The following is a 25775-nucleotide window of genomic DNA, read 5'->3' as shown; positions in this document are numbered from 1 at the left end:
TTTTTTTTTCTGTTTCGAAAAAGGGACTTTTTTGATATAAAAAACGACAGTAGTAAAAGATTTATTTTTCATATTCTTTACGTGTGCAAAACAACAAGATTTTTCTTTCATTTTATTCAATAATCAACACTCATTTTCATCGTTTCCCAAGCAAGCATTTTCTGTTTAATAGTTGTATAAAATGGCTTTATACTATGGAATCGTATTCGGCATTCTAACTGTTGAGGTATGGCAAAAAAAATAAAACAAGACGGACCATGGGATGGATTGTGATGTGTCTTTATTTTTCACCCTGTATATATAGATCTTTCTCTTTTTCTTATTTTTGGTAAAGTATGCATAGAATGTGTGTGGAAGAGACAGCATCAAGCTCATCATCATTGGGCATTCTATTCGTAGTTGCCTATTCCTACTCGCTGGCAAAAGCCTGTTTTCCGTTGGTTGGCTACTTCACCGATTGTAAGAATAAACAAAAATTGTGTGTACAGTTTCCGTAGGTGCTCATTGACATCCGTCCATTTTAGATAGCGCATACACATTATGCCATGAAGGTAGTGTTCGCGTAAGTATCTCCAGAAAGAAATAATGACAAAGCCTGTGAGTGAAAGTGACTAGAAAAAAACCAACTGTTTTTGGAATACCGATTTTTTTTATTTTTTTTTATGCATAACAAATCGTAGATTCATTTTTGTGCTGTTCCTTGGTAAGTGTGGTTGATATCGGTTGGGGCGGGTAATGACACGAGGGATTCTTTCACCAACCACGCATTTTCCTATACGGTCTATTGTAGATGCTGCCAATACACTTCGCGCCTTTTATGAGGTTGTCACCCCTAATGATACCACGAGTGTGCCTGTCGCTGGTAACTCTGACTTGAGAGCCGAAGTGGGACAAGCTGCCAAAAAGTTCTATGCTCAAAGAAACCTTTATCTCACTGGTTTTACCATTTTATTACTGCTGTAAGTACAAGTGTTGTTGTATTGAAAGAAGGAATAATATATACAGACAAGTGACTCTCTCTCTCTCTCTCTCTCTCTCTCTATCTCAAAGCATCTTGAACAAGATCAAATCCATGGCCATGGACTATATCCGATTGGAAGATCAGTTGATCGAGCTTGAAGGAGCCGTGAGTATAAACTTTTGACACATGTAAACACTTGAAAGGAGTTGGAGGGGGGAAAGCTAAAGGACAAAATCTGGTTATTGAACACGTCATCTAGACTTCCACTGATCCTGAAGTTCGAAAGGCCAGTCGAGAAATTGATACCTCTCCTATTGAAGCTGCAGTCACAAAACTTGAGCCTGTCAAACAACCCAATAAGAAGGAGGATTAGATAGATGGGATGCTCTCTCTTGAAAGGCAGCACTGTGTACCATGAAATGCCTATTGAGAAATTCAGACCATACTCCAATTTTTGAACCTAGTCATTAGTTTTTGTTTTTGCTTTCATCATCAAAATGCCCTGTAAGAAATAAAACAACGACTTTTTTTTTTTTTTTTTTTTTTCCCAGTTGTACATGCTTTGTTCTATCCGTTGAATGTTTCCCTGGTTGTAGTAGGGAATAGGCTCATCGCTACCATGAAGCATACACCACACCCCCCAGCGCTTCACGTGCACTTTTCGAAAAAGAAAAACAGCCTCACTCTGTGTTTTTCTTTTGAAAAGTTGAACGAAATGAGAATAAAAAAAAAGAGAGTTGACTATGGCTTGAGACTGTTGTCATTTATTGTTTCACCACGACCATCCGACTGTTGTTGTGTATCGTTCCTTTGTCCCCGGTTGACATTCCGTTTTTTCATTTGTATTGTACAAGAGGCTGCAAAACGACGCCCCGTACCCACTGTACATAATAAGAAGGCAAGGCCGTTCTATCATTGGGTCTTTGAGAATATCAGAACAAATGCTATCCAACCCCCTCCCCCACCATGCTTAAACGCCATCCACATCAACAATGAATGTGCCAGCTCATTTAGGAGTAAGAATGACGAGAAACGCGTTCTATAGTGGCGTCAACGGAACCGAAAAGAGGATGTGGCAAATGATTTACATGGTTTTTCTTTTTCGGTCTTGTACGCCCAGAAAAAGAGTGTTCTATATATGGAGATTGGCTTTTCTATTGTTCATTGGAACAATGGCAACCTGAAGCAATTGCGTGACATTGTGTGAAAAGAAAAGGAGGATTCTCTTTTTTTTTGGTTTCTGCTGGTTGTAGTTGTTGGGGATGAAGACGAGGGTCCAATCATATTACATAAAACGTGGGGGGGGAGAGAGAGAAAGATTGGGGGGAGGGAGGGAGATGGGGACGGTGGGGAGAGGGATGAGAGAAAAAAAACGATTGCAGATCCGAATTTTGCTGGAATTAATCACAAAGTTATCTCGCTTTTCTTTATGTACTGTATACAAGTTTGGAAAAGTGACATGGGAAAAAAGGCAGAAAATTAGCTTTTTCTTTTTTCGGGACTCCAAAAAATGATGCAATTATCAGGGGAGGGGGACATTTACCGCATTTATAAAAATGCGTAAATTCTAGAAATATAAACACAGCAATTGGGTACAACCCTTTCAGAAAATAACTTCGACCTTATTTTCTTTCCATTTGAGTGATTGGCTTTTGAAAATGAAGGTACCATGAGCCAACGAGAAATTGCTGTTGGGTTGGTTTCTTTTTGTGACCATCGTTAAGCCATGTAAAGGCTTTTCGGTACTCAAATACGCTCTATCTACAACAAGGACTGTCACAGAGAAGAAATGATAAAGTTGAAAGTGTCCTTGGACTCTTCGGAAGGAAAAGCTAATCTTTTTAATATGTTGTTGTTCCACCTTCAATAAAGAAAGAAGGTTTTCAGGGCGGGGTCTGGAATGTTTTCATTTTTACCCATTTTTTGAACAACAAGTTTGTAGCCATAGCAGATCTTGTTATGCTATAATGTAGGTTGGATAGTAGAGCAAAATATGTGGTCAGTTCAATATTTTTTTTCTCATAGTACAAAGTGTTTTTTTTTTTTTGTTTTCCACATATTCCTTTTCATTTTCTTCTGTTTGGTGATATTAAGACAATTCAATAAAAATCAAATGCACATTGTTTTAGAAAAGATAGAAATTCAGAAAAAAAATTTTTTCCTGCACGTTACCAAATTTGGTATTTTCTATTTTTTTTTCATTTTTGACGTGAAGGAAGTTGTGATACAGCACAAAAAAAAACCCATTCGTGTCAAAAAGTTAATAAAAAGCGTCTCTCCTGTTATCTTGTCAAAGGGTAGATAAACCCAAGAAAAGAAAAGAAAAGAAAAAAAAAAAAAAAAAAAAAAAAAAAAAAAAAAACTTATTTTATGGATGAGATCGGAAACCCAATGGTATGGTACAATCTTCCACATGTACAACGTTTAAATATGGGCCATATTTTTTCTTTCTATATTGCTTACAAAGGAAAAAAAAAAAAAAAGAGGGCTTTTAAAACATTTCTTTTTACCCCCCTTTCTTTTTCTCTTCCGTTTCTGGAGCATTGTCTTTTTTTTTTTTTTTTTTTTTTTTCTTTTCTTGTGTTGTTTTTTCCTTTCCTCTTTCTCCTTTCTTTTATCTTTTTCTCTTTTTGATTAAAAAAAGATTAACAAAAAAAAAAAAAAAAAACCCCTCCCAGGGTGGCCACAAACTTGCATCATTTTTATTCACTCAATTCTTGTTTCTTTTTTCTTCTATTGAAATTTTTTATTCTTTTTTTTTTCTTTTTAAAATCACACAAACGAGAAAAAAAAATAAAATCGGTCAACAATAATAGAAGTGCAAAGGTCAAACACGGAAAGTGAACAAAAGGCGATCGAGCTAAATAAGGAAATTCTATTTTTCTTTTTTGTCTTTTCTGTAAATAAAAAGGAAAGAAATGGTAGACAACAAATATAATCCAACCAGTCAAGGGTCTTCATCATCAGCAGCCATATCACTGAATCCTTTGAAAACTAAGACTTCACCTTCGCCCCCACCATTGAAGGCTCCACAGGACTCACGACAGTCATCACCTCAAAGACAGCAACAACAACAACAACAACAACAACAGCAGCAGCAACAACAAATGACACGGATATTACCTGACCAACAATCGGGTAGGAGGGCTTCAACAAAGCATGGTTTTGTTGAAAGGTTTTTCAGAGTAACGCCCACAAGAAATGCAGCATTTATCACTAAATTGTTCTCGTAAGCTATGTTGCATATTTGTTATTTTATCCATATGGATAAATAGACTCACACAGCAGCTCGTTTGCCTTTTTTTTTTTTTTTTTTTTTTTCTGCCTTCACAAACCGCCACCTCCCTCCTCCACCCCTTTCTTCTCAACACGGCACTCATGGGTTAGAATGGTGAACGAAGAAAGTACAAGTCATCTCATTGCTTGGACAGGTGCTGGCGACCAGTTTACTGTATTCAACAATGTTGATTTCTCAACCACTGTTTTGCCCAAATATTTCAAACATTGTAACTGGTCAAGCTTTGTTCGTCAACTAAATAGTAACGTATAGTTCAGTGTACCCCCTTCCCCTTATCTCTTAAATCGCTGGGTCCCTAATCAATTATATTGCTTCTCTTCCTCTTGTGCTACATATTACGCATCATAGTGTATGACTTTCATAAGATCAATGACACCACCACAGAACTAAACGAAAACCAACGACAACGCTGGGATTTCAAACATCCATGGTTCAATAAATCTGGCCTTGATAAACTACATAAAATAAGACGAAAACCGCCCAGGAATCGACTCGTGCCTCAAATACAATATTCAAGTGCGATGCAACTGGTGGAAGACCCACACCTCACTATCAGACCATCCAACACCATCAACAACAGCAGTAACAGCAGTAACAGCGGCCATCATCAGCATCGTTTGACATGTAACAGTAAGGATGTACCTACTTGTATACATTACTCGAATAATACAAACACGTATCGTAATGATAGTATGGAAATGAAGAATGCTCGTCTTCATAGTCAACAACAACGTCAGCGATCCATGGATAGCAATAGTTCTACTGCTAGTAACGGACATGAATCCTTGTTAACATCTCCTTCCAATACTCCATCTGAAAACAGTAGCATCATTCCATCCACAGTGATGCATACGCGTCCTATTTATCAACATCAAAGTTATGTATTAGGATCTGACCCAACATTGCTGCAACAACAGCAACAGCAACAGCAACAACAACAACAACAACACCATGTATCATCATCCGCCTTTGATAATGCAAGTATACAAACATCGCTAAGTGAATTACAAACAGTTGCAGTCAACCTTGAATTAAAACTAGATACTACAGCCGATGAAGTGAATCATTTACGCAAATTAGTGGAGGACCAACAAATGGTATGTACTCACAATATACAACGCTTATCCTACTGAAACGAGTTCCATTCGATGGATGTCCCCATGCTTAAGCCTTCTTCACTGTATTAGATTCTTAATGAATTGTTACTTTCCGTCAAGTACTTTAAAACAAAGACAAGCGTTGTGGCTTTTCACAACAAAGAAGAAGAAGATGAAGATGAAAGCCAAAAACCTCGCAAGGTTCATGAATGTAATGGTCCAAACTTTTGGAAGGAGTAATTTTTTTTATTTCATGTTTTCTACAGTCTAAATTTAGAAAAAATAACCTTTCTTTCCCCCCACCCCACCTGATTTACAAAATTAGTACTTGGGTCCTCTGTATCTAGCACCACGTCTGTTACCAACGATGGCTATTTTAATAGTCATAGTAGCGGCTGTAACAGCGTGAGTAGAAATGATAACATCGTTGGTCCGCCACATCATTCATCACAGCGACGACGACGACCGGACCCACATTCATCAACCTACCTATCGCAACCATTGCCACCCATCCGATGCGACGGGATAGATCGAGTGGATTCACGCACTAGCGGCAGTGGACATGTGATTCAAAGACTACCACACCAACAAGTTGAAGATTAGATTGATTTGTTTCTTCTTTTCAGAGATCTGACAACAAAAGAACAACATTGTTTGATGTTCTAGCATGGGTCAACTCTAGCTTTGATTTGTTTACGTGGGCTCTTGTTTGAGGCTTTTCCATTGCAAATCCGTCGATGCAACCCCTGCAACCCAACCACAACCACACAACTCGCAGCTATATCTTTTTCAAATAGTTGGAAAAAATGGATGTTTTAAAACCCCGTAGATGTCAAGACATATTCACCTTTTGTATTGAGATTGAAAAAAAAAGAAACAAATCAGTTTTTATCTTTCAACAAAAAAAAACAAAGGGGGGTCAAGGACAATAAAACAACATTTCCAATTTTGAAACAATAGGCTTTTTTTTTTACTAAAGAAAAGAAAAAAATCATTCTTTTCAACAACCACCGCAACAGTAATAACACATCACCATAACAACAGCAACAACTCCTCTGCCCTTTTCCATTGGAGGAAAAAAGCTCGCAAAAAAGAACAAAAAAGAACAAAAAAGAAAACCAAAAGAACATTTCTCTTTATGTTCTAGTTTATTCTGTTTCTAGCGACAGAAGAAAAAAGAAGTTGATCTTTTTTTCTGAAATAAAAAAAGAGAAATATCCTATTTTATATATTCGGAGCAATAAAAAGAGAAACCCCAAAAAACCGTGTCTGTCCTCTTGGAGCCTTTATCTAAGCACCAGCTTGCTTATATAAAGCTAGAGTAATTATTACAAGTGACATTTTGACAGCAAAAAGAAAGAAAGGCTCTTTTTTTTTAAAAAAAATGGGCACTTTTTTCTCAACAATTGGAACCAAAATTCAAATGCGCTGTAAGTAAATACGTTTAAAGAGAGGTTTTTATTGACAAAATATTTTCTTTAAAACCCAGTGGGCACAATGTTATATAAAATTGCCCGGGGCAGATCCGACTGTTTATAAAGTATCTAAAAAGCCCTTCAAGATCAAGGGTAAAAACGAGTTTATCACAAGGTTGAGTGATTATGAGGAGACATCCATTGGAGCAGTAAAGATCCTAGAGCAACATCCAAGGGTAGGGGTTCTTTGACGTGGAATAGATAATCTAGCTCATATAATATGTAGCAGAGGATCGCCCATTGGTGTTCCCATTGACGTTTTATCATAGGTTGTCTTGGCGGGTGGTTAGGTAGCTGATTTAGAAGATACGAAAGGGGATCTTCTATTTGCTGTGGTTGCTGCAAACGCGAGTGCATATGCAGGCATTGGATTGAGTGTGTCTTTGTTAACAATGCTGAAGGGTGCCGGCTGTAAGTAAATACAGTCTTTTCGGCTCAGTTTCGGACAGCAGGGAGGTGATTTTCAGAAAAGGGGCTCTAAGAGAAAACATGTAAAAGAAGGGTTATTTAGGCTGCTATGCTGCCACTTCTAAGGGTGCTTTAGGTTGAACAGCTGCCATCAGTCCCGTTTTATTCTAGGAAGTGCCTAAAACAAATTGCCAAATTTGTCCAATTTTATTGAATAGAAGAGTCTTATATCTTCTGGAAATAGTTCGAATCTGAAGCGAAAAAACAGTAAATCTATGATTCTCTGCCCTTACAACTTGGTTTTTGGGTGGAGAGGGGAGTTTCCTTTTTTGAACCCGCGGGTCGCTCATTTGGCAACAATTTATAAAATAATGTAAGAGAGAGAGAGAGACAGAGAGAGAGTCTGCGTTTATGTGTGGACTTGTGGGTTTTTTTTATCTGTGTTTCTGTTTTGAACTGGGAATCTCTAAAACATTCTTCCGTTCAAATTTGAGTCATTGTTTAAATAATAATATGTTTTCATCCAAGTTTGCTATTCTCTTTAAGCAACAAAAAACCAATGCTAACGATGCCACAAAAATTCAAGGTAAATCGAACGGTCGATTCCCTTGACATTTCAATGCTCATGAAGTTTTCCATCCAAGTTTTTATGCATCAAGCTTTTATTATGGAAATCTCTGTTTAACTTTTTCTTTTTTTTTAATTTTTTGGGATTTCCATTGACGGTGTTACAAAACGATGGGTCACAACAGTCTATGTTAATGTATATGACATGGTAAACAGATTTTGCATTTGATATGAACCAAAATCAGAGCTTGACAGACTCAACATCACACTAGCTTGAGCCCAACTATATCACACAATTCGGTTATTATACGTTGGGCATAGGTGTCTTTCATTCAGGCGTCCAAATTGGAGATAAAGAATATTGTTTTGGTGGACATAGTCTACCCAATATTACAGGTGTCTTTGTGGTGGAGCCGAAAGTAGGCATACCAGAACTTACATTAAAGTAAGTTACATCAATGAACTTTTGCCTCCAGCTCAAAACAAAGCGGAAACAACCTGTATTTTAACGATCATCCTATATTCTATCACCCATGTGTTTGCTACGTACGTGATTGATTTATGTATAAATGAATAGACAAACAATTGATATGGGTACAACAGATCTGTCCAAACGTGAAATCGAAGAATTACTCGTCACTCTTTCTGATGAATTCACAGGCCCTTCCTATAACCTATTAACAAGAAATTGCAATCATTTTACAGAAGCCTTTGTTGAGAAGCTAACACAGCAACCACTACCCCCTTGGATTAACCGTGCTGCTAGAATCGGAAGCATGTTTCCTTGTGTTGTCCCTTATGAATGGATCCAACCACCAGAATTTGCCGAAGAGGCAGAAGAAGAAGTTGAACAACAACAACAGCAACAACAAGAAGAGGAGGATGACCATGATCATGAGGAGCAGGAGGAGGAGGAGGAGGAGGAGACAAGGACATACCCCACAGTCTCTCTTTTGCATACCAAGCAAACATCAGCACCTCACTCCGACAGTAGTAGTCATAGGCGTCCTTGGCCCAAGTGTTCTACAGCAGCACCGGCAACAACAACGACAACAACTGCCTTGTCGTCTTCTACGCGTTCTTTTTCTTCTTCTTCTTCTTCTTCTTCTTTGACTACACTAAAGTATCCTCATATACCCAAATTTCAAGGCATCATCTATTCTGACGATGAAGCATGAAGCAACCAATAGCATTTATCATTTATTTACATGAAGCACTTTCTTTTTTAAAAAAATAGCATACTATATTATATAACGAAGATCCAACATTATAGAAAGGGCAATCCAGTCGAAAAACATAAAGATAGTATAATGTTAGACCCCCCCTCCCTCTGATCATCACGTGGTTTTCGTTCTCTTCTTTCTATTGAAGCCACTGCCATAGTGATGTTGCTGATGATGATGATGATGTTGTTGTTGAGGCCCCACATAAAGTGAACTCTTTAAATAATCAGGATCCATATCAGAACGTTTTAGACAAGTGAGGCATACTTTAATGTTGGATTTGCCGACCACAGCTTCTAATCTTTTTGGCAAGGGCCGAACCGTGAGTTCGACAATCGGATAATGGTAATAATTGTGGTAGATGATGCCCGTACCATGGTTGGGCAACGAAGATGGCAACGTAGGGGAGTCGCCATCGCCACCCCCACTGCCACTGCTATCCATGGGACTTGTGGTCAACAGCAACTCAGACATGAGTTTAGCTCCTTTCGGCGGTCGGCCTCTTCTGGGTATCGTTTTTAGTATCATAGAATCGGTTCGATTCGTTGCAAATGTATGTTTTTCTTGTCGGTAAAGGACGTGTTTTGGATGCTCACATTGCCCTAGCTTATTACTAGAATGGCTAGGGTGATGGTGATGACTCTTTGTCGTCGTCGTCGTCGTCTTATCCTGACGCTTGGTCGTTGCATTCGTAGTGCTTGTCGAAACGTCTGAGCTATGGTGATGGGCCGGTTTGCGTTTCATTGGTTTTTTCTTCTTTCTGCTCAAACTATTCGTTGATTTCGGCTGTTGTTCCTCAGAGCTATGCATTGCCTGATCCTCTTGGTTCTGTTTTTGCTCAAGATGAGGAAGGAGAAGCATCGTTTGTTGTGTCACGGCTGCTGGCTGCTGTAAAGAGGTTGGGCTCATGGCCATCATCTGAGTCGTGTTAGCGGTAGAATGCGGCGTTGTCGTCGGCGTTGTGGTCGTCGCCGTCGTCGTCGGAGGTACGGTAGTCTCGTCGTTGCTTGACGGTAACGAGGACAAGAAAGCCATAAAGTATGGATCATTCATTGGATCATCCGTCACTGATGCATCCGTGTGAGTAAAGTCCAAATCGTAATGGCTGTCTACAGGAAAAGAGACATACAACATGAGCTTTCTATTCTATTTCCTTACCAATACAAATAACATTGCTCTATTTACCACTGGTAAAGCTCAATATATCATCATAAAGATGCTGAAGTGATAGATTTGATGGGCAAGAGGAGGGCATAGGGGAAGGCGAGGAGTAATAGACCGTAGGCAGTGATGTGGATAAGGCTGAAAAGGAAGAGTGACCCATGAAACTCATAGGTGCTGTAGCAGAGTTAGCCATAGGGCGATAGCTATGGTTTCGGCTAGGTGTTATCTTGATGTATTTTTGATGCACGCTAAAGTAATTTTCATCCTCTTCTACTGTTAATACTTGTTCGTCATGAGGACGCATGCCAGAACTATTGTTATGAGCATCGCCAAGACTATTCTCGTGAGGCGTATAATAGTATTTGTACATTTTTTTTCTCTTTTCAACAACGGGGAATAGGGTATATCTTGATATTTAAAAGAGATCAAAACCAATGTAAGTTCTTTTTCCATTATCCTACTATTTATATCTATTTCATGTATAACGAACGCGCAGCATGAGGTGTGTCACTTTATTATTTTTCATCATTTCATAACTGTCAAATTACATAGTAAGTGATATATTATAACTTTGTTCATGTAAAATAAGCCAGTTTGAGTCCGGTAAACATGAGAAATAGTTCGAAAAAGGGAAAAATGCTAGACTACATAAAAACGTTAGTAAATCGTGTTGAACGAGACTTGTTTGGGATTTCTATCGAATTAAAAAAGAACTGTGATTTGGAGCCATCATGCATAGCAATCGTATTCGTTCATAATGATGCTTTTGTACTATCATGGACTTTTTACGTAAAGACGTGGAGGTAAATAGAACTTGAAAACCCTCCCCACTTCTGGATAGGAAGATAGCCAAACCAAAAAATGATCATAGACATGTTTGCCTCGTCTTTCCATGAGAAAGGCTCGTATCTGGAAAAAACAGGTTATTATGTTGGTTTATGCTTTCATGTAAGCGCGTTTATTGGTGACGCATTCCGTTTTGTTTTGGTTCTATTTTTCTATCTATCGAGTTGGGCAATCATTGATCTCGTTCGTTCCCGTTTTGCCTAGATTTGGCGTAGTTACTCCTTGATAGCATAAGACGATAACATCGTCATCTTGAACTTGCTACATCAAAGACAATGAAAATGTGTACTATCTTTTATTCAAAAGCGCAGATGGCAGTTAGAAGGGGCTTTTCAAAAGTGTTTGGCATCGACCAAAATCACATATACAGAGAGAGAGCATGAAGAGTGGATTGTTTCTTTTCATCAAGCAGGCAAAAGATGTCATATGCATTTTTCGCCCTATGACTTTTATTTTTAAATGATCGAATTGCTTTGTAAGGTGCGCAAACGGAGCGGGTCGTAATATTGACACATGTTTATTGTCAAAAATATCATTGATGATACCCATTTCCACAAATTGGGGTGAAAAAAAAAATCAAGTTTTATTAAAGTCAAAAATGTATAAGTTTAGAATGATGTGTTATCAAATTGTTTATTATAAAGTGATGAGAAAATAGAAACAAATAGTACAAACTGTTTATTGGTGCAGGATAGTCTTCCTACCACATGCTGCATTTCTTTTCGGGATTCATTGGACTACCCACCGGGCAGTTAAACGCCTTTGCAAAATCTGGATTGTTCTGTATGGCACCATTTACACGAGCCCTTGTTGGTGAATGTGGGTCTATATAAATCTAGATGTGCAAGGAAACAAAAGAATACAATATTAAGCATTAGATAAGACAGAGTGCCCTTTCTTAATTTGAATAAATGCGCGATACGAACCATTTGGACAGCCACTTCTGGTCTCTGTATTCTGCACCAGTTACGACCATAATTGACAAAGAAAAGCGCTTCAGGCGATAGTTTTTCCAGCCCAGGCAGAGTCTCTGATTCTTTGCCTGCTGTTGCATTTCTGTAAGCCGATAAGGCCGCTGAAAGCCCGCCATTGTCCGCAAGATTCTCACCCAAAGTCAGCTAACAATATGAAGTTTTTGTACCATCAGTAAATGTTCACCTGATGCGGAGTGATGTCAAGCGCTAAATAAGTTTTGACGCTTACCTTGCCATTGACGTTGATAGGCTTTCCATCCGCTCCCAAGACAGTGAACCGAGAGTATTGTTCAACATAACATTGACTGTTTGCGTCGAACTGAGCTGCTGTTGTATTTGTCCACCAATCTACAAGGTTTCCATTACCGTCATACTTTCTACCAGAACTATCAAATGCATGCTACAAACAAAAAAAAAAAAAGCCAATAGAACATTGCATATCAGTCATCACAAATAACTTTTTACAGCTACCATTTGAAGAGAGTGCTCACTTTACAGTTAATTCATGGCCGATCACTGAGCCTATACCACCGTAATTCAAATAGGCTGGACTCTTAGCGTTATAAAGAGGAGATTGCAGGATACCAGCAGGAATAGCAATCTCATTCGAGTTGGGCGAATAATAGGCATTCACCGTCTGCGGCGACATGTACCATTCATCCTTATCGACTTTGCGTCCAAACTTATTCCATGTCTTTCGGCTATTCCACATAGCACTTACATTTTCTGTGTCGTAGAAGCTCTTCTGGTCGACATACAGTCCATCATTGTACTCTTTGATCGAATCAGGTTGACGAACATCAGGCGTGACTGTACTGTAAGCAACTTTATGTTTGATAAGTTGAACCTTTTCTATAGCTTTCTTTCTTGTGGTTTCGTCAAGCCAATCTATCTCTTTCTCCAGCTTCTGCATCCATGCATCGTGGATGGACGTCAACAAAACTTCTGTTTTTTGTCTTTCATCTTCGCTACCAAATCTGTTCAATGTGTAATAGCGGCCCAAAGATTCTGGGAACGTTTGACTAGTGTAACTAACACACATCCTCCATCGTGGCTGTTCGACGGAGGTGCCGCTCACGATCTCGCCACGCATTTTACGAAACGCGGCACGAGAGGCATCGTCTAATGCGTAAGTTCTACTAAGGACATAAGTAATGACAAAATACTCTTGCAGGGTCTGTGGTGACACGGTATAATTGCTTTTCTCCTCTTCGTCGTCCGATGCATTCACTGCGTTGGAGGAGGATGAAAGTAGTTTTTCTAACTGATCATAGAAAGTAGGCGTTCTTACGATGACGGTGGTATCTGATGACTGCAAATTGCTCTCTGAAGGTAAGAGTGCCTGGATAATAGAAGTCCAATCAATTTTGTTGTGTTGTGCTTGGAATTCAGACAGCTTCATAGGGTTATATAATTGAACAGGGTCTTGCATTTCATCGCTAAGTATTTATGTAAATATATGTTTTGTTTCTACTTTGCCATATAGTCTATCCCTCGCTTCTTTCCTTCTTTCTTTTCCCCCCTGAAACCTCCACTCCTCATCCCTTACAACGTATGGCATACTTACGCTTTCAAGGCTATTTTTGCAAGCTGTTTCTCAAATTCGATGAACCGATCCACAGCATTTTGCACTTTATCATCGGACCATCGCTTAAATCCGACTTGTGCACTTGCATCCTCACGCACTGCATCATCTTCTGTTCCATTGGAATACTGGCCAATCACTTTTGTCAGTATATCGGTCAAACCATTCTTATACTTGTTCAGCGTATCTTCATTTTCGTAATATTCTTTGGATGGCAAGCCTAATTTGACTTGGTCAAATACAATAATATTCATATCAGGATGTTTGTCATCTGTATCGACTGTCATTACGTTTAAGCTGTCAATATCCAGTTTCTGCAAAAGAGTTATTGTTCGACTAATAGCATTGGTTAGGCCTCCGTTTTCTTCTTGCTTTTCGGGCGTAAGCTCGTTTTCGATGGTGGCCACATCTTTATAGATGGGAGTTGGACCTAAAGCATTGGCTCGGTCCAAATCCTTGCAGAGGTCGTAATAATTTTTCAAAGTATCAAAATTATCTTTGTCTGCTTTTTCTTGGTCCTCGACGTGGAAGCCGTTGGTATTGCTGGTAAGGTTTTTGTACACATCATCATACGTGCCCTCAAGGATTTCCTTCATTACTGCTATGTTGACGTCACTTGCACTATCCAATGTACCAGCAGCTAGAATTGGAATACAAACGATCAGTTTCTCTCTCTTTGCACCTTCTTCTTACACGTCTCCTCTCTCTCAGCTTCAAACCTACATGATCGATCTGGTTGAATGACCGCTTGGTTTAACCAACTGCCGCCTTTTCCATCATATCCACACCAGCCCCCCCCAAAGCAAAAGAAAATTAGTATGCAATTCTCTTATGTTATTCGAGGGAGAATGAACTTTGAACTGTACATACAAGTATATTGATAAAAATCCGAACAAGGATCAACATTAAAGTCAATACTTGCTAATATTGATTCTGCGGCCTGGGTGCATTCTGTCGTGGAGCACAAGGTCGACGTTTCTCTTTTGGCGATGGTTGCAAGAGAGTCTATTCTCATAATAAATTGGATATTGAAGAAAATGAAAGAAAAGAAAAGAGCAAAAAGGGGGAAAGGAAATGATATTTTTGAAAAAAGAGAAAAAGATAAAAATAGTTGCTCTATTTTTGTTGTTCTTATAGTTTAAGCCCGAATGAACAGCCCAGGTGCTAATGTCTATTTGCTTTCGTTTGTATGGAGAAACAACAGGTTTTACTATGGGATCTGTATAGGCTTTGTGTTTTCTCTCCTCCTCCGCAATTTTTAATCTTGCGCCTAGTGACAGGCTTTGAATTGTCTCACTTGTTTGTTTGTAGTAGCAATAACACATTATGGAAAAATCATAAAGACTTGATGTTTTAAAACCCCATAGGAATGTTGATCTTTCTTCATGTTTACGTTGTTTATGCCAACCAGGAGAAAGGAAATTGCGTGGAGATCATATCAATATAGGGGGTGCTCCTTATCTAATTCTATTATCTACGGACTTTCAGATGGCACGGATTTAAATTGGCAAGCTGTTGTTTTCCCGCCCCTCTTCCCCCACATAACGTCGGCGCAGGCTTCGCAGGTTTTGAAATGCTGCTTCTTATTCATTAAGCCTGTAAAGCTTTCACTTACATACACTACTCATCTTCAATTCAGATACAATAAACAATGAATGTTTCTTCTCATTATAGGCTAGCTACCTTCTGAGAACCACAAGCATTCGCTCTTGATTAACAAACCGTTGTTGTTATTGTTGTTGTTGCTGCCATGAATACCGGACACGTGATTTATACATTTCAATAGAACTCACCTTGAAGAAAAGAAACCATGGTCGGAAAAATCAAGAAAAGGCAAACTTGACGGTGAATAGATGAATGTTTATTTGTCTGTTGCTGAATGCTATATAAATAGGACAAGGTCACAATTATGCCCGAGAACAGATCGAGTTATGTACGTTGTACAAGGTGCAAAAGAACAGGTCCACTCAATCTTGGACTGATTTACGTCTGCCAATGATGAAAAGCGCGGCAGCTTCGTCGTCCGAACAATTAGCCATAACTGTAACAAGTTCATTTTCAAACCAAGGGATTTTTTAGAACAATTTAAAGTTCTAGTTTAGAGGAAAATATGTTAAGATTATGCATTGTACAGCATGTACACAAGGGATATGCTTCTGGTTACATACAGTGAATATAGTACGTCGATCATTAATAACTGTGGATGACTCATACAAATCAAGTACTGAATCATTGAAAGCGTGTTATTGACTTAGAAAGTAAACGATCACCACTTGGCTCTTTCTCTCAATTAGCATTTAAACATACCAAAAATGTTGCATAGGCCTGTCGTCTCTTCTAGCTATCATTTCGATAGTAGAAAACTTAAAAGACCAGAAAGCACGACGTATTTGAAAACACCCTATTCAGGAGCATGAAACTTGCTCCCTCTGTTTTTTGATATTTCGTACATAACTTATAAGACATTTGTAAGTTATTTCTTTTCGTAAAAAAATAAGGTGCCTTTTTTTTTGCACAGGAGAAACCCCGCCGATAGAAAAAAAAAAGGGCCATTTGTACTGGTGCCCCGATATTTGGCCAAAGATAGAGTAAAGGTTAACTTTCGTTTTCCCTAAAATCAGAATTCATAAAGCTTGTTTCTTTCTTTGTTCAATTCGTTTTCAGCAGCTCCCCTACCCTTTTTTTTCACTTTCCTTAATCTTCAACATTAGAGACTAGCATTTGCAGAATCTCATTGTTAGATCTTATCAAGACTTAATGAGTCCGGATACCAAGCTTATCGTTTGCTTAGTGAATCGTATACTTGTCAGGGTAATGATTACAAAAAATCAAACAACCGTAGTCTGCAAAATAGTATGGATTAACCATATCAATTTCTGTTCTTTGAACCCTGCCCCCACCCTGCTTTGCTTCTTTTAGTTACCGAGCAATAGCGGTAAAAAATTAGAAAGTTTGGAAAATGATCCACTAATCAATCAAACGTAAATAATTCCAAAAATCATTGTGACATGTAAAGTGAGCTTCAATCACATGAGTCAACGCTAATCTTCTATCCTATCATACCATCTCTGTAGAGGTGAAAGACGAGATTTCTTTTTTGTTTAAAAAGTGGGGTATCAAAAATTGCGGGGATTAACGATCAAAGATCTATTACTTTTTCGTTATTCCAAACAGTGGCTGCTCTGATTGAGTTATCCAAGTTTAGACTACCGACAATTACAGTAACATTAGTCAATTTGTTAGACAGCATCAAGGTAACCAAAAAAAAAAAAAAAGTTATCTCTGAAACAAAAAACGGGAACAGAGAACTTGATCTGAATAGGCGTTCATAGATACCCCCAAATGAAGACCCACTTCCTTTTAAAAGTTTGCAATCACAATTATTTATTCTACGCTTGCTTTCAGCTTGTTTACAACGTCATTGGCAGTATATTCGGGATGTCAAATTAGACAGTAACGCATCTGTCAAAGCATCCTCTACCATTGAACGAACCTATGAAGCATCCATATACAGCCTAGATAGCTCAACTCATCATAGTCGGTGGTCGATTTCCGACGCGCCTTTAACCATTGAGATGGATGATCCTCCACCCTTTGATGAGTCCATTGCAAAATCAATGATCAATGCCGTGTCGCGTATCATCCATCAGGCTACTGTTTTAGAAGAAAAAGAGTATGGCCAAATTTTGAATCACGTCACGCAAATAACGCGTGCAGAGTATTACACACCTAACAATATATCACGAGCTTCAGAAGACATTGTTCATGATATTTATAAAGCATGTAGTCGCGTCATCGCTTATTTAAGTGCTAGCAATTGGAACGTTGTGTTTTCAAAGATTAAGATGCGTATTTTATATTTGGCTACAACTACAGATGAAAATCCAGAAACGTCTGAAATGAGATTATTAGAATGTTGCTCACTTAATTCAAAACGATTGAGTACAGTACTTTCAGGCAAGTATAATCTTTTGGGAGCATGGATAAACAAACGAACCAAAATATTCAAGGCTGAACATGATCATTTTACTTCAAAAATGTAGAGTTTTGTACTAGCTTTCCAAATCTCAAAAAATCCACTCAATTGACAGTTGCAGCTATACTAAGGAGAGCTATTTGGGGATGGATTGAAACATATCCGGGAGAGTTCATGCAATTATGTCAAAATCAGAAAAAATTAGAAGGCGGCCCTGATGTGCTCTTTGAAATTTGCCTATCATTAGCCGACACTACAAGAAAAAAGGCCATTCTATGGCCATTGCAAACAATGCTCTTCATTCTATGTCCTGATGGTTTGCAAAACAATCACGATAATAACAGCAGTCAAAGAACATCCAGCTCTCGTAGGTCATTGTTTCTCGCCAGTCTCAAAAATTCATTAAAGCCAGGGAAAATGGCTGAATTAGCAGCCATATGTTACGTGGATATTTGTAAAGCGGCTACCTACGTGGCGAAGTCAGAGACCTCTATCTTACGACGTATAGTAGCAGATATAGAGAATGAACTACGAACGCAGCTTTTTGATCCAGAGAAACCCCTCATTACAGACAGCCTAATGAGCGGATTAGGTATCATTATTGATCATCGTACACTTCTGGCAGATTGTTTGACAGCCATGTTCCGTCTCAATCCTCGTTTTGCTCTACGTAGTCTCTTTCCAGCATGTCTGGAGCAACGAGCACCTACCTTGTTCAAAATAAGTCTTGTTAAAGCATGCTTGGCTATCGCCGCAGAAGAAAATAGATTACCGTGGAATCCCTCTGTTACAGCACTATACAACTCTTTAGCAAGTCAATTACGAGATACATTTATTGAATTTGCTAGCAAGGATTTCTCTAAAATAGAAGGAAATGGCAGTAATAATAACAGCAACAACAACAATTTGGCAGGACGCAAAGCAATGATAAATACCCCTAACAATGAAAAGAAATCGAAAAAAGATACTCATTCTGAGCAAAGCAGTGAACGCTTAGAGCTTGTGCTTGATATGCTGCGCCTTTATCAAACAGATCCTAATCTGGCTATTCGTGTAAGAATTTTCTATAGCACAAAAAAGGGTGAGGGTGGGGGAAAGAATAATCCGTGGACACAACTGAATTTTTCCCGCACAATATATATCTTTATACATATGTATTAGGGTAATGAGGATGATAGAATAGAAAAAAATGCAGCAGTTCTGGTTGCCATCACAACTTGCTTGAGGGAGCCCAATCAGTCGGTGAAGGATACTGCAGCAATGTGTTTGTACAAGCTTCATACGCCAGCATACATACTAGAATGGAGCCCTTCACAATCAATGGAGTCCTTCTGGAAAATATCATCTCAAGTGGTTTTTACACTAGCAAAACAGCTATTAGATAATAGAGAAAAGGATGATGGAATAAAGCGCCTATTGGATCTGCTGAAGAGATTGTTTGAATGTAGAAATGAGTTTTTAAAAATGCATCAGGTTGGGCACTGTTATGAATGAGCCAGATGGTAAAGATACAGAAGTAGCTTGACTAATCCTATGAACTTTTTCTTTGTAGGATACGGCAATGCAAGGTGCAGATACTCGTGAACGTATACAATCAGCAATAGCCTTGGAAGTTGCTTTATTAGTTTTGTTATGTTCATCAAATATAGAAATATGCACTTCAGCCATCACTTGTTTTGACTATATCTGCACAGAAGCTCAGCTGACGGAAATAATAGACGATACACATCAATCTACGCTCATTTTTATGGAAAACCTACCAATATATCAACAACTCTCGTTGAGCAACAACATTATCACAGGCAGAAAATCGCAACAAAAGCAAATTCGAAAACTACTACGGATGATGACCCACTATGCTCCTGGCAATTTAGCCGCTTGGGAAGAAGTGTATAAACGATGGAGATATATGACGCCCACCATCATGAAACCAAATGAAGAGTTGAAAGACGATAATCAAGAGAACAACATAGCGAACACCTTGAACACAAAACGTAGCGGACAAGCATGGCATGATAAGCTTAGAAACCCCGCCTCTTCAATCAATCGACAAGCAGCCCCTATAAATCCACCCAGCAGAATGTTGGAGACAAACAACTTTGATGACGACAAATCCTCGGAATGGCAAAACTATACTGGTTTTCTGGCAGCTTTGGGTGGTATCTGCCTCATGGCAGATACTACAACGAATGCATTATCACCACCTACACCTCGTGTCGGCTTTATTGACTCTTCTACTCTCCGAAGAATATCTGCTCCAACAGAGTCCTCGGCTATGGTCAATAAATTTGTTGTAGATATGGTGGATTTGTTGTTGTGTGAAAATGTTATTGTCCGTGAATGGGTCAAAGAAATATTAGGTACAGACTTATCACCTGCTCTGTATCCAATGCTTCTTCGATATATGGAAACTGTCTTATCAAAGTACTTTGGTCCTGATGGTGATCCTATTTGTAATCCTCGCAACACACTCTTTGTTGAGCAAGCTATCAGTGTGTTGAAGTTGGTTCTTGACCGAATGGAAGACTCACCTGAAAATCTCCTTACAGTCGATTTCAGCAGCTTAATTAACCAGTATGCCCGTTATTTGAACAAACTTGGAAGTGGGCAAACTGCTTTGAAGATTAAAATCAAATTCTGCCAACTCACAGAGGTTCTCATGGCAAAGAAAGATAAAATTACTTTACGACAGGAGTTCCGCTTGCGCAACAAACTACTCGAAATAACAGTTGAATGGACGAGTGATTTCTCCTTAAAACCAGACACGTCCAATCAATATTCAACATTTGAGTACAACCAGAGTGAAAAATTACATAGAGAACTGGATTTGGCATGTCTCGACACCATCGTTGCATTACTCCATCAATTGCCTTTGCAACCTCCTGATCAGTTGCATGAAGCAGACTCTACATCTATAAAAAGCCGCATTTTCTTCAAATACTTTACTTTTTTCCTAAAGTTACTCAACCGCTGTAAGGACTCAGAAAGCGAAAACGAGACGACTTCAGCCTACCGCACGCGTCCATACCCTGACAATGCAAGTAGCTCAAGTGGAAAGAACAAGGAGAACATGTCGACGTATCTCGCACCTTTGAAAGAAAGTACGATTCTAGCCATGTCAAATTTGCTCAGTGCAAATGTGGATGCTGGCTTAAAATATTCTTTATCCATGGGCTATCATGATGATTCACAAATGCGAACAGCTTTCATGAAGGTTTTAACCAATATTCTCAATCAAGGCACAGAATTCGAAACGCTGGCTGAAACTGTCATTACTGACCGTTACGAAAAACTTGTTGATGTAAAGTTGAAGCTCATTGCATTGTTACTTTTTCTAAACACTGTAACTGATGCCTCTTTCTCTTTTATTGTAGATGCTGGTTGCGAATGATCTCAATATTGCATTATCTTTATGCGAAGTGTGTCCTGCATCCGATATTGAGGATGCTGCAAATGCCTTGCTTTCTTGTTTTTCTTCCCGCGGAAAAACTCTTACTCTGCTAAGAGCTGTCATACAGAGAGAAGTTCAAAATACAGGTAAATTATCCGGCAAAAAGTTTATGAAAGCTCCCCTTTCTTTGTTTGTATCTTACTTCTTCTTTCAACAGATAGTGAAAACGAACTGTTAAGACGAACAAGTATAGCCACTCGACTCTTATCCGTCTTTGCAAAGCAGTATGGTGCGGATTATGTTCGATCAGTATTACAGCCAGTTTTCGTCAAGCTAGCAGAAAAACCTCCCGAGGAAAGAACATTCGAATTAGACCCTTCCAAGGTTGGCCCTGGGGAAGATGTAGTCAAAAACAAACAAAATGTGATTGATGCCACAGAATTATTTCTTAATGCTATTTGCGCATCTGCTAATGAAGCCCCTCGAGCGTTCAGAGAATTATGTCATTGCATATTAATCGCAGTACGTGAAAGATACCCTGAAGCAAAATACACAGCCGTTGGCGCGTTCATCTTCTTGCGATTTTTCTGTCCAGCCATTGTTGCACCTGAATCTGAAGGCCTACTAAAAGCTAACATGACCATTTCGCGTGAAATGAAACGTGGTCATTTGATCGCTACCAAAGTTATCCAAAATCTCGCGAATAATGTCTTTTTTGGCGCGAAAGAAACTTACATGATTGTTCTGAATGACTTTTTAACCAACAACATCTATAAAGTCACCAGTTTTCTTCGTGAAATATCCTATGTGAAGAATCCTCTCATGATGAACGGAGTAATAGCAGCAGCCGACGGCACTTCTTCAGTTGACAGCTTTGATACCGATAAGCAGAGCGTATCGAATGATTATGATCAAGCATTTGAAGCTAGGCCTATGGAAGAGAAAGATTACAGCTGTTTGCACACGGTTCTCTTTGAAAATATGGAACGTATTTCGCGAGAATTAACTACGAGAAGACTGAGACAATTTTCTGATCAGGATAGCGCGACGATGTGGAAAAGACAATTCGATAAGTTCTCTAATTTGATGGCACAGTTAGGACGACCGCCAGAGATTTCCAGGCAAGAGTTTAATGGTTTAAGAAGCTACACTTTTGCTGCTGCAAATCAACTATACGCAGAGTTCATGCGACGTAATAGTCATCGAAGTGTTGAGTCTATCGTATCAAAGAATATTTTTTACGAAACTGGTGTATCCAAACTCAACAGACCTGTATTTTACTTCATTGCTCGAAACGTCGTTGCTGATTCCATCGATTTTGAACTACTTGTTTATTATATGCTACAGGTATGTATTCTTGCATGCTCTATTTCCTTTCTTCTGCTTCAACATAGCATGTTCATTCTGAAAATATATATATTTTATTATATAGGCTATGGAGAAGGTTTCCAATAGAAGCTTCGAGCTTGTACTGGATATGACATTATTCTCTCATGCTAACGAAATTCCAGCACAATATGTCAGCCAAATTGTCCAACTCTTACCATCAGACGTGTCTGAAAATTTGGCAAATATTATTGTTTATAACCCTAATACGCACCTTCGCAGATTTGTCAAAAGACTACCTCGTCCTTTACTGCATAAAATGGCCAAGCGAACGAAATTTGCTGTAACTCTTGCGGAAATCTATGAATTCATAAATCCTAACGAGCTTAGATTGCCGAAAGCAACAAGTAAGGTTTAATTTTAACCTATAATATTTAGAAGGAGTCTGTTATACAAATATGCTGAAATACGCTTTTATATAGCTTCCTTGGATACCGAACAATGTCACGTATTCCATCCAGTAAATAGAGTCTCCCAGTATAAAGTAAACACGCCAATTACAATCAAGGTCAGCACGGAGTACATTCAAGTAATGACGGTACGAAAGCAAGAGATAATGTACGGGGTCGTCACTGTCATCAATGATGTTTTTTTGATAAGTGAAATTGACGATATTAATATTGTTAATAACGCACGAAATCAAGAAAATGCGAATGAATTTTATTTCAAGTACAACAAAGGAAAGTCTCATCATCTTTTCAGTTCTATAAAGAGAGAAGCCATCGTTAACGTAAGTATCAATCCCTTTTATTTGTTACGGACAATTGCTGCTCCAGAGCTTCAATCCTTTCTCTTTCAATTAGACTATAAAACACAATAAGAGAAGAGTAGAGATGACTAAGCCAAGTAACGTGTCAGAAAGAATCATTAGACCGAATGATGTTCCCGGTCGACTACTCAACATGGCCTTGCTGAACATTGGGAGCAACGATCCTAGTCTACGTTTGGCTGCCTACAACCTTTTATATGCTTTGAGTATTACTTTCCATTTCGAAGTGGGTAATCAGCTATTAGATGCCAAAGATCTTTGCTTGCCAGCCAACAGTACAGCTTTCATAGTCGATATCAGCGAGAAGATAGCACAGAATCAGCCAGCTCTTACATTAGAATTTCTCAATGAATGCTTTATTGGCTTTCAAAAATCAAGTGAACCTCTACGTTACTTGTGCTTGGATTATATGATACCATGGTTGCCTAACCTATCAAAATTCTGTAACAGCTGTTCGATAATCGATAATGATAAAAATGTCACAAAAACTTTGGATGTGATAAGGAATTTGATCGACTTGACAGTTGCTCGCACTGATGTAAGATTCACTAAATAGTAGCCTTTGTATTAGCTCGGAAAATATTGAATTAACCATATTCTCGTTTTTCCTTTACCTCCTAGATGTACAAGCTTGTACAAGCAAAAATATGGAAAAGCATCGGACAAATCGACGACGTGCTTAATTTAGTTTTAGATTCCTTTGTTCAATTTGCCATAGAACATGGCATAGGATCACCTCAAGCCGAAGCCATGGCTGACACCTTCGTAACGCTTTCAAACATTGCAGTTCGTGGAAAGGTGATTTCTCGTTTAAGAAAGGTGTTACAAAAAACTTCATTCAAACCAACAAGATCGTTAACCGAGCATTGGGCTTGGAACGAGATTGCTATATTGATACGTTTCGTTTTAATGCTCTCTTTCAATAATCGCGGTCCCGTAAAAAGTTATGCTCCAGAAATTTTCCATATTGTTTCTCTTGTAGTAGGTGCCGGTCCAACCATCATTCGAGCATCTGTTCATGGCCTTGTTATCAATATCATCCAATCGTTATGCACTGCAATGCCTATTCCAGAAGCCAATGTGAAGAAATTGCAGTTGATCCTTAGTGAGATGTCGGATACCAAATACAGGCTTTTGTTTGGGTTGCTCAAACCCCAAGCCAATGCTTTTACTATCACACAAGAAACATTAACTGATACCGCAGAGCCTCTCCCGCTTATTGCTTTAGAAACCATTATCAACAATTTATTGGAAGTAATCAATCTTAGTGCACCATCATTCGGTGAGTTATTAAAATAGAAAAAGTAGGTTACTAGTATATCAGGAATGTTGAGATGTAATTTTCTTTTCTTTTCTAAAGACATGGCAAATGCATGGAGAGCTAGATGGATGAGTCTTGTAGCAAGTACCGCCTTCCAATTCAATCCAGCCATTCAACCGCAAGCTTTTGTCGCCCTTGGTTGTCTAGGTAAAGAAGAAGTAGATGACGACCTATTATACCAAATTCTCGTTGCGTTAAGAGGCGCTTTAGCTATTTTCAACGAATCCGATCCCAATTTAGTGTTAAGCATCATGATGTGTTTGAAAAATATCGTCGAGAGTTTACCTCCAGATTCACGATATTTGTTACCACTCTTTTGGATTGCGATTGCATTGATTGAAATCAACAACGGTCATATCTTTGCTATGTCAGTTGATCTCTTGCTTGCTATTATTAGAGCGTTGGACGCCAATGAATACTTTACAGGAAATCGTGTGGTTCATATCTTAAACGCTGCAAGAGAACCGATTGCGGAAGTTACCCGCAAACTCGATCAACTTTGTGGTGTCAATTTTGATTTCCACTTCTCATTTTCACTTGCTAGTATTTTCTTGAAAGGATTACGGTACAATAACGCTAAAGAAATAATTTTCCAAGGCCTCACTACTTTCCTAAATATTGAGTCCAAACACGCAAATAACGATGGCTCGACCGCTCAAGTAGTAGACACACAAGTATTAGGTTATTTGGCTGGATTGTTACCTATCGCTGTCAAGCACGAATCCTTAAAGGAGGTATTAAGACTAGCTGGCCTGGCTGATCCCGACTTTTATGAGGAAGATTTCGACAAATCGAATGAAAAGCTCAAATCGACGTTTGAAGGTGTCTTCGATCGACTAGAGATTGAAGATGAGACCACTTCCCTATTACTGATATCTATGTTGGCTAACCAACTGCAAATTGTTGAAAATACGAACGAAAAATTGTTCTTATACAATCTACTGGCAGAAGCTGCTTCTTCTATGCCTGAAGTATTTTCTATCGTGTAAGTTAATTTAATAGCAAAACCATTCTGTCTCTGTACAGTCTCTGATCGTCTTTCCTTTTCTTCTGTAAAATAGGTACGACACTCTCTTGCCTAAAATGAACCAGATTGTACTCAGTAGCACGAACCAGCAGATTATAGAATCCGTCAAGTCCATTTTAATTATCGCATGCTCCGATCCTGCCTTCAACGAAACAACTCGAAAGACGAAACCCAGTCAGAAAGCCTTACTAGAAAGAATAGGCTTTTCTGCTTTAGGTGATCCAACATTTGGAGCATCAACAATCAACACTTTGCAAAATGCAAAACTTGCAAGTGAAATTATTGAATTGATCATTGCTTAAATTGG

General features: G+C 38.7%; 6 protein-coding genes across 6 annotated transcripts; 4 read left to right on the top strand and 2 right to left on the bottom strand.

The window, feature by feature from the left end:
- Positions 1 to 70: 70 nt before the first annotated feature.
- On the top strand, positions 71 to 1507 carry BDF20DRAFT_877929 (B-cell receptor-associated protein 31-like-domain-containing protein). Its single transcript, XM_053081473.1, has 8 exons — positions 71 to 226; positions 305 to 328; positions 400 to 459; positions 525 to 562; positions 681 to 703; positions 791 to 959; positions 1051 to 1126; positions 1221 to 1507. The coding sequence occupies exons 1-8, from the start codon at positions 182 to 184 to the stop codon at positions 1332 to 1334; spliced, it is 549 nt and encodes a 182-aa protein (XP_052934791.1). The 5' UTR covers positions 71 to 181; the 3' UTR covers positions 1335 to 1507.
- Positions 1508 to 3879: 2372 nt separating this feature from the next.
- Positions 3880 to 5959, top strand: BDF20DRAFT_914259 (HSF-type DNA-binding-domain-containing protein; the record flags this gene model as incomplete). Its single annotated transcript, XM_053084165.1, has 5 exons — positions 3880 to 4190; positions 4349 to 4500; positions 4608 to 5356; positions 5447 to 5567; positions 5682 to 5959. 5 exons carry the CDS (start codon positions 3880 to 3882, stop codon positions 5957 to 5959), a joined length of 1611 nt encoding a protein of 536 aa, XP_052934790.1.
- A 2164-nt stretch (positions 5960 to 8123) lies between these two features.
- Positions 8124 to 8678, top strand: BDF20DRAFT_806942 (PPPDE putative peptidase domain-containing protein; the record flags this gene model as incomplete). Its single annotated transcript, XM_053076537.1, has 2 exons — positions 8124 to 8251; positions 8384 to 8678. Coding segments are annotated over 2 exons (423 nt in total), but the record flags the coding sequence as incomplete, so codon positions are not given.
- Positions 8679 to 9143: 465 nt separating this feature from the next.
- On the bottom strand, positions 9144 to 10563 carry BDF20DRAFT_914257 (uncharacterized protein; the record flags this gene model as incomplete). The annotated part of the gene is made up of 2 exons (XM_053084164.1): positions 9144 to 10138; positions 10215 to 10563. The coding sequence occupies 2 exons, from the start codon at positions 10561 to 10563 to the stop codon at positions 9144 to 9146; spliced, it is 1344 nt and encodes a 447-aa protein (XP_052934788.1).
- Positions 10564 to 11599: 1036 nt separating this feature from the next.
- Positions 11600 to 14696, bottom strand: BDF20DRAFT_877879 (uncharacterized protein). The gene is made up of 7 exons (XM_053081472.1): positions 14469 to 14696; positions 14322 to 14366; positions 13581 to 14238; positions 12510 to 13452; positions 12243 to 12413; positions 11966 to 12157; positions 11600 to 11874 (listed from the first exon to the last, which is right to left on the bottom strand). The coding sequence occupies exons 1-7, from the start codon at positions 14611 to 14613 to the stop codon at positions 11740 to 11742; spliced, it is 2289 nt and encodes a 762-aa protein (XP_052934787.1). The 5' UTR covers positions 14614 to 14696; the 3' UTR covers positions 11600 to 11739.
- Positions 14697 to 16355: 1659 nt separating this feature from the next.
- On the top strand, positions 16356 to 25770 carry BDF20DRAFT_914255 (uncharacterized protein; the record flags this gene model as incomplete). Its single annotated transcript, XM_053084163.1, has 15 exons — positions 16356 to 16409; positions 16518 to 16579; positions 16708 to 16852; positions 16931 to 17559; positions 17655 to 18627; positions 18736 to 19047; positions 19127 to 20875; positions 20949 to 21111; positions 21183 to 22312; positions 22398 to 22698; positions 22774 to 23081; positions 23155 to 23658; positions 23742 to 24402; positions 24481 to 25426; positions 25503 to 25770. 15 exons carry the CDS (start codon positions 16356 to 16358, stop codon positions 25768 to 25770), a joined length of 8205 nt encoding a protein of 2734 aa, XP_052934786.1.
- Between the last annotated feature and the right edge of the window lie 5 nt (positions 25771 to 25775).

This window comes from Mycotypha africana (assembly GCF_025528875.1).
Source record: "Mycotypha africana strain NRRL 2978 chromosome Unknown BDF20scaffold_7, whole genome shotgun sequence".
NCBI classification, from domain to species: Eukaryota; Fungi; Mucoromycota; class Mucoromycetes; order Mucorales; family Mycotyphaceae; genus Mycotypha; species Mycotypha africana.
This window is presented reverse-complemented; position numbering and strand designations above follow the sequence as displayed.

Bases quoted from the DNA above. Each gene is read 5' to 3' on its own strand.
- BDF20DRAFT_877879 (XM_053081472.1), bottom strand. From the start codon at position 14,613: ATGAGAATAGACTCTCTTGCAACCATCGCCAAAAGAGAAACGTCGACC. The intron at 14,239-14,321 runs GTAGGTTTGAAG...TTCCAATTCTAG, and splicing joins CATTCAACCAGATCGATCAT to CTGCTGGTACATTGGATAGT. The intron at 12,414-12,509 runs GTAAAGTGAGCA...TTTTGTTTGTAG, and splicing joins TGATCGGCCATGAATTAACT to CATGCATTTGATAGTTCTGG.
- BDF20DRAFT_877929 (XM_053081473.1), top strand. From the start codon at position 182: ATGGCTTTATACTATGGAATCGTATTCGGCATTCTAACTGTTGAG. The intron at 227-304 runs GTATGGCAAAAA...CTGTATATATAG, and splicing joins TCGGCATTCTAACTGTTGAG to ATCTTTCTCTTTTTCTTATT. The intron at 460-524 runs GTAAGAATAAAC...CGTCCATTTTAG, and splicing joins GGTTGGCTACTTCACCGATT to ATAGCGCATACACATTATGC.